The sequence below is a fragment of the Mauremys reevesii genome, linkage group 16 (assembly GCF_016161935.1).
Source record: "Mauremys reevesii isolate NIE-2019 linkage group 16, ASM1616193v1, whole genome shotgun sequence".
Lineage (NCBI taxonomy): Eukaryota > Metazoa > Chordata > Testudines > Geoemydidae > Mauremys > Mauremys reevesii.
In genome coordinates, this window is record NC_052638.1 from 42,025,045 (window position 1) to 42,044,752 (window position 19,708).

At 56.6% G+C, this 19,708-nt stretch overlaps 1 protein-coding gene across 4 annotated transcripts in view; it reads left to right on the forward strand.

Moving 5' to 3' along the window:
- WWP2 (WW domain containing E3 ubiquitin protein ligase 2) overlaps positions 1–19,708 on the forward strand; it is an 82,956-nt gene that overhangs the window by 3,171 nt on the left and 60,077 nt on the right. For 2 of the 4 annotated variants that reach the window (XM_039502636.1, XM_039502638.1), the window contains exons 2-6: positions 5,562–5,646; positions 7,655–7,802; positions 8,104–8,225; positions 17,312–17,449; positions 18,614–18,710. In XM_039502636.1, the coding sequence (XP_039358570.1) occupies positions 5,577–5,646; positions 7,655–7,802; positions 8,104–8,225; positions 17,312–17,449; positions 18,614–18,710 (575 nt within the window). In that variant the 5' untranslated portion in view covers positions 5,562–5,576. Of the gene's footprint in view, positions 1–3,921; positions 4,052–5,561; positions 5,647–7,654; positions 7,803–8,103; positions 8,226–17,311; positions 17,450–18,613; positions 18,711–19,708 lie in introns of those variants that run through there. The other 2 variants (XM_039502635.1, XM_039502637.1) reach the window with 2 other exon arrangements.

Sequence of the window (19,708 nt, forward strand, 5' to 3'; positions counted from 1 at the left end):
AAGGTTTCAGGTGTGTGACACTTCACTTACTTCGAAGCCAGAAGCTGCTCGGATTCCAGCCCTGTAGTATGTTGTATACAGGGCTGGCTCCAGGCACCAGCCCAGTAAGCAGGTGCTTGGGGTGGCCACGGGGAAGGGGCGGCACTTTGGCGATGGGTTCCTCACTCCCTCTCGGAGCGAAGGACCTGCCTCCGAAGACTGAGTCTGACTTCAATTTGCAAATCTCTCTAGCCCCTCTGGCTGTGAAAAGCAATGCCTGCTGTCTGCAGGCTTGGCAAGTCAGCTTGCATCAGTAGCCTTGAGAGTTGTGAACTGTCCCATTCATCTCAACAGTTCATTAGCTTTTAAATCTACCGATGGCACGTTGATGTTGAGCTGTTTCACCGTTAATCATTGCAGCAGAAACATGCTCATTCCAATGTCACTCACTATCTTGGGTGCCAAAAGCCCCCAGCTTGGCTCTGACATCTCTGGGCACTTACGTGTTCTCAGTAGAAAGCTTTGGTGCATGCTGAAAATGTAGCGGTGGCATAAAAACTATTGAACTTGGTTACCTCAATAGCTACATTAATCCAGGTAATGCAATGGAAGAGAGGGTCAGGCAGTGCTTACGACTAAGGTGACCAGGTGTCCGGTCAAAAAGGGATCCTGGTGGCTCTGTCACCACTCCAGACCGGGCCATTACAAGTGCGGTCGGCGGTGCTAAGGGCAGGCTAGTCCCTACCTGTCCTGGGGCACCACACTGTGCCCCAGAAGCGGCCAGCAGGTCTGGGGTGGGGTGGGGTATGGGGCTCTGTGCACTGGGGGGCGGTGCCTGTGTGTGAGAGCGGCTCGTGGAGCCTCCTGGCCCCCCTGCCTAGGACCCGGACCTGCTGGCTGCTTTCGGGGCACATGCAGAGCCAGGGCAGGCAGGGAGCCTGCCTTAGCCCCGCTGCTGACCAAGGTAAGCCTGTGCCCCAACCCCCTGCCCCAGCCCTGAGCCCCCCCCAAACCCAGAGCCCCCTCCACCCCAAACCCCTCATCCTTGGCCCCAGCCCAGAGCCTGTCACCCCCCCAGCCCAGAGCCCCCTCCCACACCCTGAACCCCTCATCCCCAGCCCAGTGCCAGAGCCAGCACCCCCTCCTGCACCCCAACCCCCTACCCCAGCCCAGTGAAAGTGAGTGAGGGTTGGAGAGAGCGAGCCACCGAGGGAGGGGGAATGTAGTGAGCAGGGGTTGGGGCCTTGGGGAAGGGGCGGGGCTAGGGTGTTCGGTTTTGTGTGACTAGAAAGTTGGCGACCCTACTTCCGACGCGCCTTCAGGGCTAGAAGACCTGGGTTCCATTTTCTGCTCTGCTGCAGCCTTCCTGTGTGACCTTCTTAGTCACTTAGGCCTTGTCCACATGTGAGTCGTGTCGCACTTTACCTGTACTGCTATTGTCAAAGCAGTACAACCCCTCGGCATATGCATTTAGGCAGATTTGTATGAAGGTGCTTTATAGCAGCAGAGCTATTCTGTGCTCAGATACTGCAGTAAGGAGGGGCCGGGCCTGGAAGTGTCTAGGATAGAAAGATACCATGTGGATTGACTTCCTCACCTCCTGTGTAATTCCATGCAAGTCCTCATTCTGCAGCAGCTCCCAGCACATTCAGAATGTCCACCTCCTGCAGCAGTGCACTGCTGAGAGCAGGCAGGGTTGCCGCGTGCAGCCTTCTTGCTAAACTGAAGCTGGGAATTCAATGCCAAATGCAGTGGCCTGTGCGCAGGCATTAGTTACGCATGCGCTTTATGCAGAGTAGCTTGAATGGGGTAGAGGGGCCATAGCCTAGATCACAAGTGAGGGCCAGTTGGGTCCTCAGTCTTGTACATCCCAACCAGCTCATACCTTGGTGGCACTAGGGGTCTGCAAAGGGTTTGGACCTGGGGTGAGATGCTGACTTCATAGAAATCTGGCTCCTTATCTAACCCTCTGCTCTGCACAACCACAAAATCCCACAACGATCTCAGGGGAATGGATGTTTGTCCTTGGCCAAAATGACCCCTCGGTTCTGTTGTGCTGTGCCGCCTGGATGCTGCTTCCGCCCCAGAGGTGGCTGTATTTTGGTGGTGCTCTGTGAACGTAGCTTGTGAAGTGCATTGGGATCTGTCAGGGTGAACAGAGCTACAGACATAAAATGCTGTTGTAGTGTTATCAGGCTGTTTCCTAAGTGTGCAAGTGCTGCTGCTTGTGTTGGTCATATGGGACTATTTATAAAGACTTCTGGATAATCCAGGGTAGTTTCCACTTGCCTGAGCCATGCTGCAGAACTATCAATGAGGACAGGAGATCCATGGCCCATAGAAAGAGCCTGCTGTGAATCCCAGTCCTCGGGACTCGTTAGGGAGGGGCTATCCTGTGGGAGTCTCATCTGGCGGGCTTGGGATCCAGCCAGTAGAGATCTCAACAGTGAGCCTGGACCGATGAGGAGGCCGCTTTATGGAACTAAACCCTAATGAGAAAGACCTGGGCAGCCCTTGAGGCTCCTGACACTGTCCCATGTGATGCTAGGCCCCTCGTTTCCTCTGTAGTAACAGAGAATCACAGAATCATAGATGCATGCGTAGGACTGGAAGGGAGCTTGAGAGGTCGTCTAGTCCAGACCCCTGCACTCAAGGCAGGACTATGTAATAACTAGACCAGAGGTTCTCAAACTGGTCCGCGGATAGTTCCCTCTACGGTGCATGCCTGGGCGGCTGCACACAACACAATGAAGGGCCACACACCTAACTAGTGGAGCTGCGCAAGTGTGGCTCCAGGGTCCAGGCACTTCGTTAGCGGAGAAGACGCACATGTAAGGTGAGGTGGTGGCCTTGGCGGTAATAGGGGGTAGGTGGGAGGGGGCAGTGGGGTGAGAAGAGTGGGGTGGAGGGAATTTGGGACATGCAGGGCTGCAGCAGCCAGAGAAAGAGGTAACTTTCCCCAGCTCCAGGGCTGTGGCTGCCGGGGAAAGATGGCCCTCCTTCCCAGCCCCAGCTCGGGGGCTGCTGCGGTGGGGGAGAGAGGGAGAGACCCCCCCTCCTTCCCAGCCCCAGCTCGGGGGTTGCTGTGGTGGGGGAGAGAGGGAGAGACCCCCCCACTCCTTCCCAGCCCCAGCTCGGGGGCTGCTGCGGTGGGGGAGAGAGGGAGAGACCCCCCCGTTCCTTCCCAGCCCCAGCTCGGGGGCTGCTGCGGTGGGGGAGAGAGGGAGAGACCCCCCCGCTCCTTCCCAGCCCCAGCTCGGGGGCTGCTGCGGTGGGGGAGAGAGGGAGAGACCCCCCCGCTCCTTCCCAGCCCCAGCTAGGGGGCTGCCACGGTGGGGGAGACAGAGCACATCCATCGCATTAGAAAAGTAAGACTACTGATATTAAAATATGAGTTGTGTGCTTTTGTTTGTAGAACAAAAAAGTTTATTATTATTAAGGTTTTTTTTTATATTGCGCTTTTATCCAAAGCGCTTTACAATAGTTAGCTCACAGTACAAACAACATTTGGAAAGATCATTAAGTGGTCCACCGAGACCCTCAGCAATTTTCAAGTGGTCCGTGAAAAAAGTTTGAGAAGCACTGAACTAGACCATTCCTGACAAGTGTTTAGTCACATACACTAGTCACGAACCAGCCAAATGCAGCCGCATCACTGTTCAGTGGTGTGGGGCAGAAAGTGAAGGCAACTGTATCCTCTTAACCCTGGGGGACGCCTCTCTCCCTGTGCCATGCTGTTAGAGTTGTGATCTGATCACCCGTCATCAAAGGAGGGGCCTGCGGGCTGAGCAATCTCTGTACTTTGGAACGCTCTCCCTGAAAGGTCTGAACTAGCCTGAGTTTATTGCCCTTCCAGTTCCAGGCACTTTGCAAACCCCAGCTGCTGTGGGCATTGGCCATGGGCTGAGGGGAGTGGAGGCTGGGGGTTAAGCAGCCTGTGTCACTTGACTGGTGACTAAGTGAAGTTTGCGGGCTATGAGGAAGGGGAAGAGCTGCTGCTTTGGCTGGATCTACATTTATTCCGTGTTTAAAAGTCAAGGGCATGCAGAGCTTTCGACAGGAGCCCTGTGCGGTAAGTATGAGACTGAAATGAAAAACCACCCGTTGAATATCCCCGAGAGTACTTATGGCAGTGGAACGTGGATCTTGAGTGGTTGTGCAGGGCAGAGGGTAGATGAGGAGACATATTTCTATTAAGTCAGCATCTCTGTTCAGACTGGCGTGACCTCCTACTTTCATAGAATCTCAGGGTTGGAAGGGACCTCAGAAGGTATCTAGTCCAACCCCTGCTCAGAGCAGGACCAATCCCCAGACAGATTTTTGCCCCAGATCCCTAAATGGCCCCCTAAAGGATTGAACTCACAACCGTGGGTTTAGCAGGCCAATGCTCAAACCCCAGCTCCAAACTCCTGCCCAGACCAAAACAAACTGACACCTGGCCTCTTGCCAAAGGTGCCAGGGACTCTCTAATGTTCCCTGTTGTATTAATTTAGATGGAATAAATGGGCCAAAGGTATTAACAAAACCCTGTCATTGTCCAACAAAAAACAGTGCTAAACAAGGTATATAGAGACCTCACCCTGCTCAGGCCCCGGCCAAAACGTTTTAACCTTTTATTAAAGAAAGAAAAGAAGGAAAACCAGTTAAGGGCCTGGGAATGTCAAGTATGAACTAAGGCTTCCAGCTGAACAATGTCCCTTGCTCCTGTACGCTGGAGAGAAACCCCCTGCCTGGATCTCTTAGATGGCATCAGAGACGGTATTACTGCACTGCCCTTGTGGGGAAAAGAGAAGCTAGCTGGGCTGGAGCTGCTGCTGTTGCTATAGTCCAGTCCTGGTTCATCCCAGGTGGTGGTTGGGATTTAGCTGGAGCTGGTCAGGGTGGCCATGTTATCTGGGTGCCCCTCTCTGGTCCGGGCTGGTCAGGACGTTTCTCAGGATTAGGATGACGAATGCCGGGAGTCCCAGGAGATGGTGGGAGTGGCAGCCATGATGGTGAAGCTCATTTCAGTAGCCTCTGTCTGTGCTTCTTTCTGCTCTATCAAGGACTCAGAAAAGGAGTGGGGTGTGGAATAGCCCATCCCCATATTATTTGTCCAGCAATTAATCCTGATATCTGACAATGTTCGTTCATTAATTTCTGGGTCCACATCTTCTGTTTTTACCAACCATGTTTTCAGCCTAGTGCTTGAATTATGTGGCTCTTTGTGGGGGCTTATTTACACACACACACACACACACACGCTCTCCCTCGCTCTCTCTCGCTCTCTCTCTGGCTCTCTTCCTCTTCTTTAGAACGTTCTTTATGGAAAATAAGTGGACCTACTTTGCATGGTAAATTCCTGAGCAGGCAGAAGTTGGAGACCAATTCTCACAACACCTGTAGAAGATGGCCGTGCCCATGCAGCAATGTTGCTCCCCCAATACCACATGAAGGGGGTGGTTCACTGCTGGTCCATTGTTGAATTCCCGACCCACCGGGGTCTCCCATCCTGGTAGTGACAGGATCCCTGGAGATCCAGCCCCGAGGTAGCGTGGCTGTAGCATGGAGCTCCACTAAGGTGTTGTGTGTCTGTTTTCCAGTCCCATGGTGATGACATGGCATCTGCTAGCTCCAGCAGGGCCATGGCAGGGCTGGCCTGTGAGAAGTCCCAGCTGACTGTGAAAGGTGAGTAGCGCTGCAGTGGGCACCCGGGGGTTGTGAGGTGGGGGAGCAGCACTCTGGCTAGCTCAGAAGCTTCTGGTCCTGCTGGGGAATGTGGATTTTCAAGTGTGGCTTGGCTTCTCCTAACTTCCTTCTCCAGCAGCCCAGGCAGCCTGTCAGCTTCAGACAAGCAAGTGCCTGTCACTGACCACGTGCTCCCCAGGGGAGGGAGATTGCCCTAGTCCTGGACTTCTGAGCCTGTGGCTGGGGGGGAGTAATTGTCGAATGAAGGCTGATATTGCACCAGTGCAGCCAGAGACAGGGTGTGCCCAGGAGAACACAGGGTGTCACGCTGTCTGGAGCAGCCCATGCCTGTGAGCGCCTACCTCCGGGGAGACTGTCAAAAACAGGACAGACACCCTCTCATAGGGTGCTCCACTCGCTGCTGGGCTGGCGCCTCCTCTTGGCCACTCTGGGGTTAGCTCTTGAGGTCAACACTCCAGTCTGCGGTTTGCATGCTGTCATTCCAGCTGCGGTCTGCAGCTCCTCCGGCTCCAGGACCCTCAGTGTTGTCTTTGTGACTTAGCCCTCCAGCTAGGTGACTGTGTTCCCCCTCCCGGGGTTCAGTCCATCAGCACTGCTAGGCATCTGCCCCTTCACTGCCCCGGCGCCACTTTCGCAGCAGCTGATAGGGGAACCCAGACTTGCCCTCATCTCTGGGTTCTAGTTCCTCCAGTCGGCAGTTCTGGGCTCATCTCTCTGCCTTCCCTGGACTGCTTCCTACCTCTCCCGTTCCCCTTCTCTCTCTGGGTGTGCCAGCTCCCAGAACCCTCCTCCCTCTTCCCAGGAGTGGCTGCTGCCTGCCTTCCTGCAGCCTTCCCAACTGCCCCCAAACCCTCCTCCCTCTTCCAGGGAGTGACGGCCCTTTCTCAGCAGCCTGGTCTGTAGCCCACTACCTGTCTTTACAGGCCCTGCCTGTTCCTGCACCCGTGAGCCTCTCTAATTAGCTGCCCCCAACCTAAAGTTCCCCTGTTTGCAGCCGAATTAGCTGACTGGGCCCACCTGGTCCGCTCAGCTGTTGCAGGGCTAGTGTGGGGATCTGACCCCATCACACCCCAGACAGGTGGTGTGTTCTGTAACTAGATTTCAACAAGCCAGTAACAAATGTGAACTTCTGAATCGTTATAAGTCTTACCATGGAGAGACAGGAGCTGGCATCTGGCCCATCAGCATCACATATGGACTTCACCCCAATGGGCCAGTGCAGCAGAGATTAAAAGATGTCTTCTTCCTGGTGCTTCCCCCAGTTGGCAGCCTTGTAGCCCCAGGCATGTGGAAAGTTGGGGGAGGAAGGATGGGGTCTTTCCATAGCATCCCCTGCTGTGAAGGGCTCGTCCAGAGGAAAGCTGGTAACCAGCCTTCTAAGCCCAGTCCCTGAGCTGGTCCTGCGGGCAGAGGCAGAGCCGGGGAGGGGTAGCTCCTGGAGGGTGCATTCCCTACTGTCAAACCTTCAGCCTTTCGGGGCTTCCTCTGAAACTGGTGCCCCTGAACGGTGCCAGCCTGGAAGGTCTCCCTGCATGTGCCAGGCAGTGTGAGCCTTGGGAGCTGGCTGGCTGCCTGCTCAGCTTTCCCCTTCACCCTCTGTCACCAGTGGATGCCTTGGTCTCCATGGCTTTAGGGGAGGTGGAGTGTGTGCAGAACTCTAAGGCCACCAGGGGGCTCCAGATACCTGGAACTGCTTCCCTGACTTCTGTCTGCACTTATTTTCACACGGCTCCTGTTTTTTATTCCCTTTTTGGGGTGCCCTTCAGGGTGGGGGGATTTCCGGGTCCCAGGTGGGGGGCCTTGCCTTTCCCGGGTCTCCAGGCCATGTCTCCCTGTCTGGCCCATAAGACCCGGCTGCCTGGAGTAAACCTTGGGCCCTGGTTTCTTGGGCTGGCAGCTGCTGTGTGGCATCTGGGCCTCTCTGGGTGGGGACAACTTGCATATTGCCTGCAGCTGCGTGACTCTCTGCCTCTTCCCCCTCTCCTAGTTGTGTCAGTGAAGCCCAAGGTGCACAGCCGCCAGTCCCGGATCAACTCCTATGTGGAGGTGATGGTGGATGGACTTCCCAGTGAGACCAAGAAGACAGGGAAGCGGATTGGGAGCTCTGAGCTGCTCTGGAACGAGATCCTCATCATGTAAGAACCCCTGGGGACTCCAGGGGGCTGGGGCTAATGCAGGCACCCCAGAGCTGGCACTGAGCTCCCTACTTCTGCGCTGGGTCCTGCTGCGTAAGGAAGCCTGGAACGTTTGCCCCTAGCTGGAAGGGGCTTAGGGTGCTGTGCTGGATGGAGTGCTAGTGGGGGCCTGGGTGTCCCTAGGGCCTTGCCCTGGCCTCTTCTCTGCCCTCTGTGCCTGGCATGCTGGTCCTGCTCTGCTAGCTTGGCATCAGAGAAGCAGGTGGGGAGATGACAGCCCTCCTCTTGGTCTGCCTTCCAGGAACGTCACAGCTCAAAGCCACCTGGATCTGAAGGTCTGGAGCTGCCACACCCTGAGGAATGAGCTGCTGGGAACGGCTTCCATCAGCCTGTGTAACATCCTGAAGAAGAATGGTGGGAAAAGTACGTATGCGTGGAAGCTACTCGGGGGCCCCGATGCCTGACCTGGCCTTTGCTTTCTTCCTGAGCTTCATTTCCCTGCCTGGAGAAAGCAGGGAGCGGCTTGTCATGGGGGCTGGGGCCTCCTCAGCTGCTAGCATTGGGCAGAATGCCCTGAGTGAGGGGCATCTGCCATCCCATGGTGCTACCATCTCACCAGCCGGCTCTGTCTGTTCCTGAGCTCACTCTACCTCGAACCTCCACCGTGGTCCTGCAGGATTTCCTGCCTCAGTAGGTGTGTGCCATGGAGAAGGAGTAGCTGAATCCCTGGCCCCGGGAGAGAACAAGGTGTCCTTGTGTGAGGCTGGGCGGGCCTGTCGGGCGCTCGGGGCTAGTGTGTGATGGAAGCCAGGGTGCCACTGCCGGCAGGGAAACACAAACTTTGCAGCTATTTGCTGCCATTTGTGGTCACCAGAGTGTGGCCCGCGGTGGTGGCGGCTGCATAAAGACCTCCATTCAGGGCCTGGGCTGTGCTAGCAGCTGCGTGGGGCAGGAAAAGGTTTGCTCTGTCTCTTCCAAGCAAAGCTCAGCAGCTCTCGAAGGACAAACCTTGCATTGAGAGCCGAGAAGGCCTCCTCTCCGCTGAGGGAGACAGCGCGTAGCCAGACTCTCCCTCGTGCCAGGGGTTAGGCTGAGTTGCTCCTGGGCATTGCCAGCGGTGAGTGTCCCCAGCACACTCCCTGGGCAGTATCGCCAGGAGCAGGCCCATGTACTCTGGGTGGGATGGTGTGCTCTGCCCTCTGGATTGGGGCTGAGAACCACCAGGGGCTTTGTGGGGACCCTCTGGCGTTCTGGATGCCCGTGTCCCTGTCCCCCATGCGTGGAGCTGGACAGTGCTGCTGGGCTGCGTGTGTTGGAGATGGCGGCTTGGTCTGGGTCTCAGCCTGGCAGGCCTGACCCACGGTCCCCAGCTGCTTCCCCGTTCGGCGGCCAGCCAGATGCCATACGTGTTCTCCTGGAGGTGCTGTCTGCTCGCGCCCTACCTGTGCGCGCCCCTTTGCAGGGGCACAATCAGCCCTTTCAGTAGGCTGCGTCCCCAGGGGGCCGTGTGGAAAATGAATGGAAAAGGCAACTGGCTGTTTCTGCTCATACTGAAAAAAGTGTCCAGTTTCCCCCCCCCCCCCCCCCGTCCTAGTGGGCTGTGAGGGGAGGAGTCTTAAAGCTACAGCACACAGCTGTGTCTGCCAGGGGCTGCCTGGGTGCTGGAAGGTGCTCCTCTGAACCCTGGCCCAGAATGGAGGGCTCTGGGGCTCTCCCCCGGCTTCTCCATCCCCCTGCAAGTGTGGCTTCCCTGGGCTGAAGTTCCCTGGGAGTGCAGAGCCTTTGGAGAGGGGTCCTGTCCCCCACTGGTCTGGGAGTGAGGAGTGGGTGGGGACAGGGCGGATCCAGTGCAGAGGTGCTGCAGTCGCTGTGCTACGAGCTGGAATAGTGGCCACGGGGGCTGCCCCTGGGTCTGGGCACTGAGAGCCCTGCACAAAGTCGAGTTACTCTGGCTGTGTGGCGTGGGGCCCAGTGCCAGGCAAGTGTCTGCGTATGAGGGTGGGGATCTGAGCTGGTCACACTTACCCCCCACAGCCTCCCTACCAAGGTGACCTGTGCTCCCGGCCCAGTCAGTCCCACTGGTGTTCCCCAGCTGTCTGACACAGCCTAGGCCAGGGCTTGCTGTCCTAAGCCCAACTCACAAACCAGCCTCTCCCTAGTGGAGGTGCTGAAACGACACTCCGCTTGCTGCCACTTGTGCAGATCTCCGCAGAATGACCCTCCTGCTCCTTCCCTGTGTGCCTAGGTTAGCAGCGAAATAGTGAACTTTATTACCAGTTGAATTATCATTGTTAGGCTTCAGAGTCAACACACCACTGATATGATTAGGGGCACTTCATTCCTCTCCAGGCTGACCTATCAGGCTGTCTGCAGACTCAGGCAGATACTGTGATAGTCACCATGTGGGTGCAAAGCTTTACCAAGGCTTTTTATAAGTTACTGATACGTACTTACAACCTTAACTGCATCTTAAAGTCTTTGGCTGGGTGTTTCCATAGTTTTTATTAGCTGTCAAGGACAAATGTTGGTCCCCTGGCTATGTATTCTCCAGCAGTATGTCAGCGTCATCCCCCCTCAACAAAGGCCATGGCAGCATGTCTAGGTCTCCTGCGTTCTGGGACTGTGCCCAAGCTCCCTCTGTCCCTCCGGATGAATGCTGGGAGCTTCAGAAACTGTAGGAAGAAACGGGCTTGTGTCTTTGGCAAAGAACCCGCCAGTCCTCGGCTTTCAGGCCAGGCAAATTGAATCCATTTGGCGCTAACAGACCAGGGTTCCTTTTCCAAAAACCTCATTTTTCAAACATGCTTCTCTCCCAACTGCCTTGGCAGGTTCCTCTGCAAGGCTCTGCATGGCCTCTCCTCTGGCACGGCACGGCTGCGCCACGGCAGCCGGGGGGACAGAGCGCTGGGGAAAAGGGGCCTAGTCATAGAAAACAAGTTGCAGCCTTCTGTGGAGCTGCTCCCAAGGGTCCTTTAAAACAGCTAATTTACTATGGCCTAGCCCCCTGCCCCAGGCCTCTGCCGCTGTGCTGGAGAAGAGGCTCTTTGTTCTGATGCTGTGGGGACTCTAAGGTGCGCTGCTGGTGCCGGGCAGGAGGAACGTCCCCGGGTGGCCTCGCTTTGGAGGCTTCATGGAAGCCGATATGGGGCCATGCTGCCCCTCTCCCCCCCCGCCTTGTGTTTGTACAATTCACTGAGCTGTGGACAGCAGGGCAGGCCCTGGAGTGACTCGAACGTGTGAGGCTGCAGCCTACAAATGAAAGCTCTTGTTTTTATTGCTTACTGCTCAGGTTGCAAGTTACATCAACAGGCTCCTGTTTCTTGAGTGGCACCATCTGCCAGGATTTTACAGCTCCTGCAAAGCGCGCTCTTTGCTTTCCGTTCTGCACCTCAGGCAGAACCGCTGGAGCCGCAACCTCAAGGAATTCTTTCAGGAAGCCAGCAACAAACCCCCAGGCCTCTGGGAAGTTGCAGTCGACCCCTCCTCATGAATGTGCTGTCAAAGGAGCTCGCTGAAGCAAAGGATCTTTTAGCAGAGAATCATAAAAGCAAATCTGTAGCCTGCCTGAAATGAATGTTAAACAAGTCGGCTCTGTCAGCGCCTGTACAATCATTTTGTAAAAGCTGCTGTGCCAAACCAGAATGCCCCAGCGAAGGCCTTCGCTGAGCTTGCTTTGTGTTTCCTTCCCAATTCACTCCTGTTCTGCTCATGCTGCAGAGCTAATGGCTAGTGGGACTAGGGTGATATGCAGCTAACCCTGCTTTTCGGCGCATACCCTGGGCAGGGCCCAATTCTCTTTCCTGCGTGAAAGGCCACGCTCCCATCTCTCTGCCTGTGGGCTGCAAAGTGAAGGGAGGCCAAGTACCACCACTCTGGCACTGGGCCCTTCAGTCCCCCATTCCTCTGTCATGCACATGGCTGGTCAGCAGGTAACCAGCTGCGTCTTCTGAGGATGAGACGCAGGGGCTGGGTGCTTTACCCTTTGCTGCAGTGTTTTAGGGCTAGTGGGTGATGGCCTCAGGCCATGTCTACACTGCAATTAAAACCCTGTGGCTGGCCCAGGCTAAGAGGCTGTTTAATTGAAGTGTAGATGTTTGGGCTTGGGCTGGAGCCTGGGGTCTAGGACCCTGCCAGGTTTCTAGAGCTGCAGCCTGAGCCGGAGTGTCAATTAAACAGTCCCTTAGTCCCAGGACGCTGTCTGGGCAACCACAGACTTCAGGCCTGTTGTGACTTCAGCTCTCACCTGGTCTCCATGGTCTTACTGTGGCTCTCGGCAATGTACATAGGTAAATTCTGGCTCCTCAGGTGCAGGTTGGCCACCCCTGGGTTAATGATTCAATCACAGGGTTTTAATGTCGTGCTGTCAAGAGCCGCTTGCGGTTTGTGAGCCTCAGTCTGAGTATCACTGGTCTAAGGGAGTTAGACCCGTTTTCCATTAAAGTGCTTAGCAAGCTCAGCACCTGCCGGGCGTTCCCTGAGAGGAGGTGGCTGGTCTGGTTTGATTACACTGGGATTGTTTTAGTTGCCGTAGGTCTGAGCACACAACGACAATGTGATAGGCACACTTGAAGGTAAGTAAATGGGCAGGAAACCCATGTATTGGAGGCTCCTGTCGGAAGGTCTCTCTCTAAACCACCTTCCCTGTGCAGAAAAGGCCTCCAGGAGGAGCCCATCCTGCCCAAGCCCTGGTGGAAAGTTACCAGTTACCAGAGCTCCCTCTGGGTGTGGGCTCAACGCCGGAGCCTTTATCACACTTGCTGCTACCAGCCTTACTTCTTGGAACTGTAAATCCCCTTAATGGGCTGGGAGGGAATTGCCAGCCAGCCCTCACTAAATGGGAGCGCTGATGCTGTGTGCAAGGCACTGGGAGCAGCTGAACTGAGACCTTATTCAGGACCTAATCACCCCTGGCCTCCTCCCAAAATACTAATAACCCCTCTGACATGCTGGCTGCTTGCGGGGACACAGGCTGCCTTTGTGCTCACTCTTTGAGGGGACCCTCTGTTGGTGCAGCAGCGAGGTCCCTTTGTGCGTCCCGTGTGCCGAACGGGGACAGGGAATGGAAGGTTTTACTAGTGTTTATTTTCTTTAAAAAAAAATCTGGGGTGGAGGCAGGGAAGGAGGAGGAAGCCGGCTGGGAGGTTCATGTTCACATCCTCCAGTTGGAGACACCTTGTCTTTGCTACTTGAGTAACTTCACTCTTACGCTGAGACAGCCTTCACAATGAGGGCTTGTGTAGTCCGCAGAGCAGCGTGTGCTTTGCTGCTAGCCGCTCACAAAGGAGCGAGCCCTGGAGCGTGCTGGGCAGGCTTTCTCCACAGCTGGAGGAAAGCAGAGTTCTTATGGCAGGCAGTGACCGGTGAAAAGGGGTTTGCCGCTTTCTGCAGCACCTTCCATCTGAGGATCTCAAAGCACTCTGCATAGGCTAATGAAATGGTCTCCCCTGGGAGGCTCCTTTGTGCAGCTGGAGAAAGTAAGGCAGACCAGAGTGACGTGCCCAGAGTCATGCAGGGAGCGTGCAGCAGGGTCAGGAACAGAGCCCAGGGCTCATGGCTCCTAGACCTGTGCTTTACCCACAGGAAGATTTTTTGCTCATACTAAAAGCAAGCAGTTAGGAAAGGATTGTTCCGAGTTGAAGGATGCCAGTCGGCTACATAAAAACTTGAGGTGGTGCGTGCACAAAATCTGAGAGAGCATTACTCATCCTACTGCGCCATAGTGCCTGTCCCCCCTGCTGTCCCCAGGGAGCTGAGAGTTACAGAAAGTCTGTCAGAAAGGTGGGCCAGGACACCTGCATGCAAATGGGCAGATCTCAGGCCTGGTTGCCTCCAGCACATGGGGCTTGGGGACGCCTATGCCATAGCCATGGTGTAAGCAGGGGTCCTGTCCCTTCTGGGCCTCAGAAGCGCCCGAATTGTGCATGGCAGAGTGGTTCAGGAGAGGAGGCTGGCTCAGTCTCGGACGAGGCTGGCCTGTTCTCTGCATGGCTCTCAGACACTTTTGCTGATAGTAATACCCTCATCAGATCAGACGCAGCTAGAAGCCTTTGATTCCTTGTCAGACACTGGTTCTATTGCAAACAGATGTGCTTGGAAAGCACTGCAAAGTCCAGGCCTCCCCCTGCCAGTGGGACCCCTCTCCTCAAGACAAGTGAAGCTGAGCTGGGAGCATCTGGGTCTGCTTGGCACCGGTGTGGGTTTGTCAAAGGACCCGAGTGCCCACAATTCCCGTTGAAATCCATGGGCGCTACAGCTGCTCAGCACCTCTGAAAATGGGGCTGCAGGATAGTCAGTGCACCTGGCAGGGAGAGGCCCCGAAGCATTTGTTGTTTGGCTCAGGTTTTAAGCCAGTGAGGAACTCCTCCAGCTACCCCCCAGATCTCCCCTTTCCTGGGTGAAGCCAGAGCAGATCAATTCCAGGAGCACCCACCAATATCTCCTGAGCCGGCTCCAGTCTGTCCTTGCTGTGGTCCACTGTCAAGAGTCACCTGGGAACGTCTTATTCCTGTTTAGCTTTTCTGTTGTGCCCACCGTGGGGTCACTCACTGTACAGACACTGAGTGAGTGACAGCGCCTCCCCAGAGCTCACAGCCTGATGCACTCCAGAGGCAGCGCTGCCTGCAGCACCGCCTGCAGCACCGGGAGGTGATAAACCTGCTGCTGCTTTGCTCTGTCTTCCAGTGGCTTGTTTCCTTTCCCTGGCTGCAGGGCTTGGCACTTAGTGGCACCAAATCTCACCCGCTGCCCTCGCTGCTCTCCCCTCGCCACCTGGCTCTCTCCTCCAGAGGGCCCTCCAGCTTTGATGTCCTCTGCAAATTCCACTACAGCTGCACTGACAATCCCCAAAACACCACCAAGCAGCTGCCCAAGGCGCTGGACCTGAGCGTGGCTGGGTGGTGAGAGCATGCCCTCCCCAGGATGGAGAGTGGCTGCTGGTACTACACCTGTGCCCGCTTTAATACCATGCGATGCAGCGTTAGTCTCTGGGAAGCTGAAATCCTCCTGGCCTGAGCTCCAGCTAGCTGGAGCAGCCACTGCCAGGTGCATTGCTGTTGGGGAAGAAGCAGCCCCTTGGGCTAGTTTGAAAAGCCCCAGGCCTCTCCCAATCCAACTCCGGAGCTGGATATGGCCTGGGGCGCGCTGGTCTTGCGATAGCCATTGACAGTGCCTGAATGTGCTGGAAAGGGAGGATGCTTCAGACAGGGACCTGGTTCAATTCTCAGCTCTGCCGTGGTCCACCTGTGTGACCTGGGGCAAGTCATGTGATCCCTCTGCTCCATTCCAGCTTCCCAGCTGAGGATAGTGGTGCTGGGAAGATGGAGCCGAGGCTGCTCCTGGGTGAACCATGGGGACGTCGGGCAGCATTCAGCCCACGTGGGGGACGTCTCAGAAAGTTAACCGTGTGCATGCGGAGCTCGCATGCAAACCTGAGCTCCAGCAGCAGCTGTCAAAGGCAGGGAGCGCTGCTGGTGAGAGCCAGGCTGGAAGCCCAGGAACCAGCAGGCGCCACATGTGGAGCAGCTGTGAAGGCTTCTGCCTCTCTTAGCCCCTGCCAAGCTGCCTCACTCCTGAGCTGGACACTGGCTGTCGGGGTACCAAGGGAGTGTGTTTCCCTTTCCTCCCAGCACCTGGTTGGAGTCACCGGGCCCTGCCCTAGTGGCTATGCCAGAAGGAAGCAGATTGCTAGAAAATGGCAGCAAATCGTGTCATGATGAGTAGTTGTGTAGAATAAAAATATTATTTGAGCAAAGTAGTCGGGAAGCATCTGGGCTGGTGTCCCGGGCTGGGGCAGCCAAATGCCCGAAGCCTCCTGCGTCTTACCCGGGTGTTCCGAGCCCACTGGCCGTAGCTGGGCATTGTTGTTACTATTAAAATCCTGCCCCTTGGCAGGGACCTGGAGGCTGACTATCATCTTGTCCTGGCTGGTCCAGTTCATCAAGAAGCCCCATATTTTGGCAGAATTTGCACAGGTGCAGCTAGCCCGCTGTAGCAGGGGTTGTGGGAATGGGGTGGGTGGTGCACAGCTGCCGTCTACTGTGTGCCTTGCTTTGGCTGGTGCTGTTAGCCCCTCACTCTCACGGGCACCATGGATTCTCCTTGTTGGTACGTGTGTAAGATAAGGCTCTGGCTCCACCTCCTGAAGGGGCTGAGGGGATCTGCCCCAGGGGCCCAGAGGAGCAGGGATCAGCTGGCTGACAGGCCTGTGTGTGAGATGGAGCAGAGGCCAGTTATAAGGGATGCCAGTGAATGTTGGCAGCTGCATGCTGTTCTCTTAGCCCCTGCTTTGTGCCTCCGCTGGTCGTTCAATTAGCTAATCAACTTCCTCTCCTCCCTTCTGCCCTGCCCGGCTCCCCTGGCTCTGGGAGGGGAGAATGGAGAACTGTGTTTTCAGCTCTGGGCAAGGCTGCGGTGCTGTGCTCTGTGCCTGGCCACGTTGTGCCTGCTGCAGCTGGTGGGACCTTGTCAACCTGCCAGGAGCCATTAGCTGTCAGATGAGGAGAGGAAGCAAAGCTGCAGGCCTGACGTGAGGCCGAACTGGGTCCTGCAGCCCCCTGGACCCGCGCGCTGTGCTCTGAGGGCTGCTGTGCAGTGTCTCCAGTGTGCCCCTCGCTGGGGCCGGCTGGCCGGCCGGGCAGTCTCCAGAGGAATGTGGCCAGGGTGGGAGCAGCCTGGCTCCTGTGGAGCTCAGCAGAGCGGGTCCTTGGGGTTGAGGAAGGGGATTTTCTTTCTCCACTTGCCTTGTCAGTCTCTTGGGTGGGGAGAGGGTCCAACCCCAGGTGCTGCTGTCTGGACTCCTACAAAATGACCATGAGGGGCCTTCGCAAATGCTCCCAGAGCTGCGATTGGCCGGGCATGTGAGGGTCATTCCAACACCCTGGTGACCTGATGTGTGCAGCCGTCGGTTCGTTCCGTGTTCCCAGGCACTGTCGGCTGCTCTCTTCCCCAAGCCTTTGCTGTCTAAATGAGTTATGATTACAAGCAGCTTAGCAGCTGGAGCTCTGCGCTCCGCTTCCACCATCTCCCACATCCCTGAGATCCTGTCTTCTGTACTGAAAGCCATTGGGACCCCGTCTGGGTAATCTGCCCGGTGATGGTACAGTGTGGCCTGCTCACAATGGGACGTGTACTGGCTCTGGCCCTTTAATCATCGGGAGGTAATGGCTTGGCTTGGACAGTGCAGGGGGAATGGCCCTGCCTCCTCTTGTGTGGGAAGGAAGAGGCCATGGCCCATGGGCTGGGGACAGCCCTTGGTGGGAGCTGAGGGTCCGGCTTGGTTGGCTTAGCATTGCTGAGGCACTGGTGTGGTGTATATGGGTACTGGACCAGAGCCAGCCAGTGTCACGGCAGCTCCTGGCCCTGCCGGAAGCCGAGAATTCATCTTTTCCTCCTCATGCCACGTGGAGAGAGCCTAAACCCCCATGGTGGGTGAGGGTGCGGCACTAGGTGAAACTTTTCAACTAGTGGTGACTATGGCTTGTCTCTTTCTCCCCGTCCCTCCATCGCCCCAGTGGAGAACACGCAGCTGACCCTGAACCTGCAGACGGAGAACAAAGGCAGCGTTGTCTCAGGCGGAGAGCTGACGATTTTCCTGGACGGGCCGACTGTTGATCTGGGAAGCCTGCCTAATGGCAGTGCCGTGACAGAGGGTGAGTGCCGCCCATCTCCATGTGCAGGCCGCTGTTCTGAGCACGAGGTGGTGAGTGCGGGCGGTGGGGGGGAGAAGGGCTGAGATCACAGCTGTAAGGACTTGTGAGCAAACATCTGAGAGCCAGGAGCCACCTCCTCTCCCAGGTAAGGCCCCCAGCTCAGCCTGGTAGAGCGCCGTGCAGTCTGCCCAAAGGCCTGGCTCACCCTTGTGCTGACGGATTATCCCAAGGGCTTGTGGAATTGCCTCTGCCCGGGAGGGGAGCTGTGGGATCTGCAGGAAAAGGTCTCCTCCTCCCCCAGGGAAGTGAAGGGCGCAGCTGTTTTTTGGGCCCTCTACTGCTGCCTGGGTTCTGCATCCCCTCTCCCATCTCTCCTGGGCCTCAGGAGGCTGCGAACAGTTCGCTGTGAGCCTGGCCAGGCAGGGCTCCCTGTGGTGGGAGGGAGCAGAGCGGGATGATGCCTGGCAGAGTGAGGAGCTCAGCAATGCATGGGTGCGTTTGATATCAGGGCGTCTGGTTCTCTGTCACGTGCTGCGCTTGTTCAGGCAGGGAGCGGGCCGACATGAGCAGGGCTTCCTTGTGCTGCAAGATTTTCCCTGGGCTGATGCATTCACTGGCCACTTGTGCCGGGTTCCGAGCCACGGCAAGATATAGGTGGCATGAGAGAAAACCATCATACGGGGTGGCCTGAGAGCTTCGGCTTCTGAGAAGCCTGGAGAAGTGGGGGCTGCAGGTGAAGAATGAGGAACTTTGGCAGAGCTGTGTGTGCAGAGCCCAGGGCTGGCAGCGCTGACGCTGGGTAGCCAGGCCTGGGGCGAAGGGGCATTGGCAGAGAGGTGCTGTGGAAAGTAGCCTAACTCCGCTGCTAGTAGCCCCCATCCCTTGGACCATCACTCTTCCAAACCCCCTGCAAGGCCCTGTGCGGAGACCCTTGGGGTATCATGGGAACATCTGCCAGTAGGTGCTTTCCCCAGGATTGGGGCCTTGATACACTGATCAGATGCATTTGCAGGGTATTTTCAGCATGAGGGGCAAGTGTCCCCTGCATCCCAGTGTGCTGGGCTGTTCTCTCTCCAGATTCCCTCTTCGGGAGGCAGCCAGCCGCTCACGTCTCCTAGCCTGTCTCACGCTCCTTTCTTCTTTTCCCACTTGTTTATTGTCCAGGGTCCCAGCTGCCTGGGAGGGATCCCAGCAGTATGGCTCCGGCTACAGAGAGTAGACACCAGCCCCCCAGCACAAACTGCTTTGGAGGTAGATCCAGGTAAGGGCCCCTCACTGACGACACCTGTTGGTCCATTGATGGGAGCAGGAGGGGCTGGTTCTCGGATTCTGTGCAGGAGGCTGAGAAGTGAGGCTCAGCAGGAGCTTACAAAGGAGACCATTCAGTGAGCTCACCAAAGAGCATGCAGGATGTGTGGGGAAGGGAGGGGCGGCCCTGGCAGGGGCAGTGAGAGGAGAGCGCAGAGATGCCCTGGCAGGGCTGGGTGGGGGATGAGGCAGACGGGGTGGTCGTGGGGAGTGGAGGCTAGGAGTCTGCCTGACTGGGATGGCTGCCTGGCAGGGGAGAAATGGCCTTATCGTACCCTGCCTCCGAGGAGGCTGTAGCAAATTCCTCCCCATGTACGCCCCCTCCCCTTGGACTGTTAGCCCTCTAGGGACCCCTTTGTCTTTCCTGTGTTTGTACAGCACCCAGCACAATGGGGTCCCAGTGCCCTGTGGGCCTTGGGGCGCTTCCCCGGGAAATGCAGAAGGCTGCAGCTGAGGGCAGCTTGGGCTGGTTTACTCCTGCCCGGAGTTGGAAAAGGGCTCCAGCTGCGATCACCCGTGCTGGCAATGCCTCGCTGTCCTGCTCTGGCCCCGCTGCTCGGCTCCAGACAAATTATTTTGTTTTTACTGCCCAAGAAGTTGTTTTTTTCTTGCGCTCCGGTGGCCGGGCCCTGCCAGGCGGCTGGGGGTGTGGAAGTGAAGTGGCTTTGCTCTGCTCTCTCTCACACTGTGCTCGAGACCTGTCTGGGGCATGTTGCTGTGCTGGCACGTGTGCAGCTTTGCCAGAGGAGGACGCAGAGCAGTGAGGGTGCACTCTGCTGGCAGACGGAGAGATGCTGTGGAAGGGGCCTGCTCCTTTGGTCACCTCTAGCAGATCTGGTCAGACCCCCATAGGCAGTTGCCCATGTCTGTCTCTGAGGCTGTGTGCAGCGTTTGGTTCCACACAGTAGGATGGAGGCCTCTTCGCAGTCTAGAGATCCAGAGGGGGAGCCT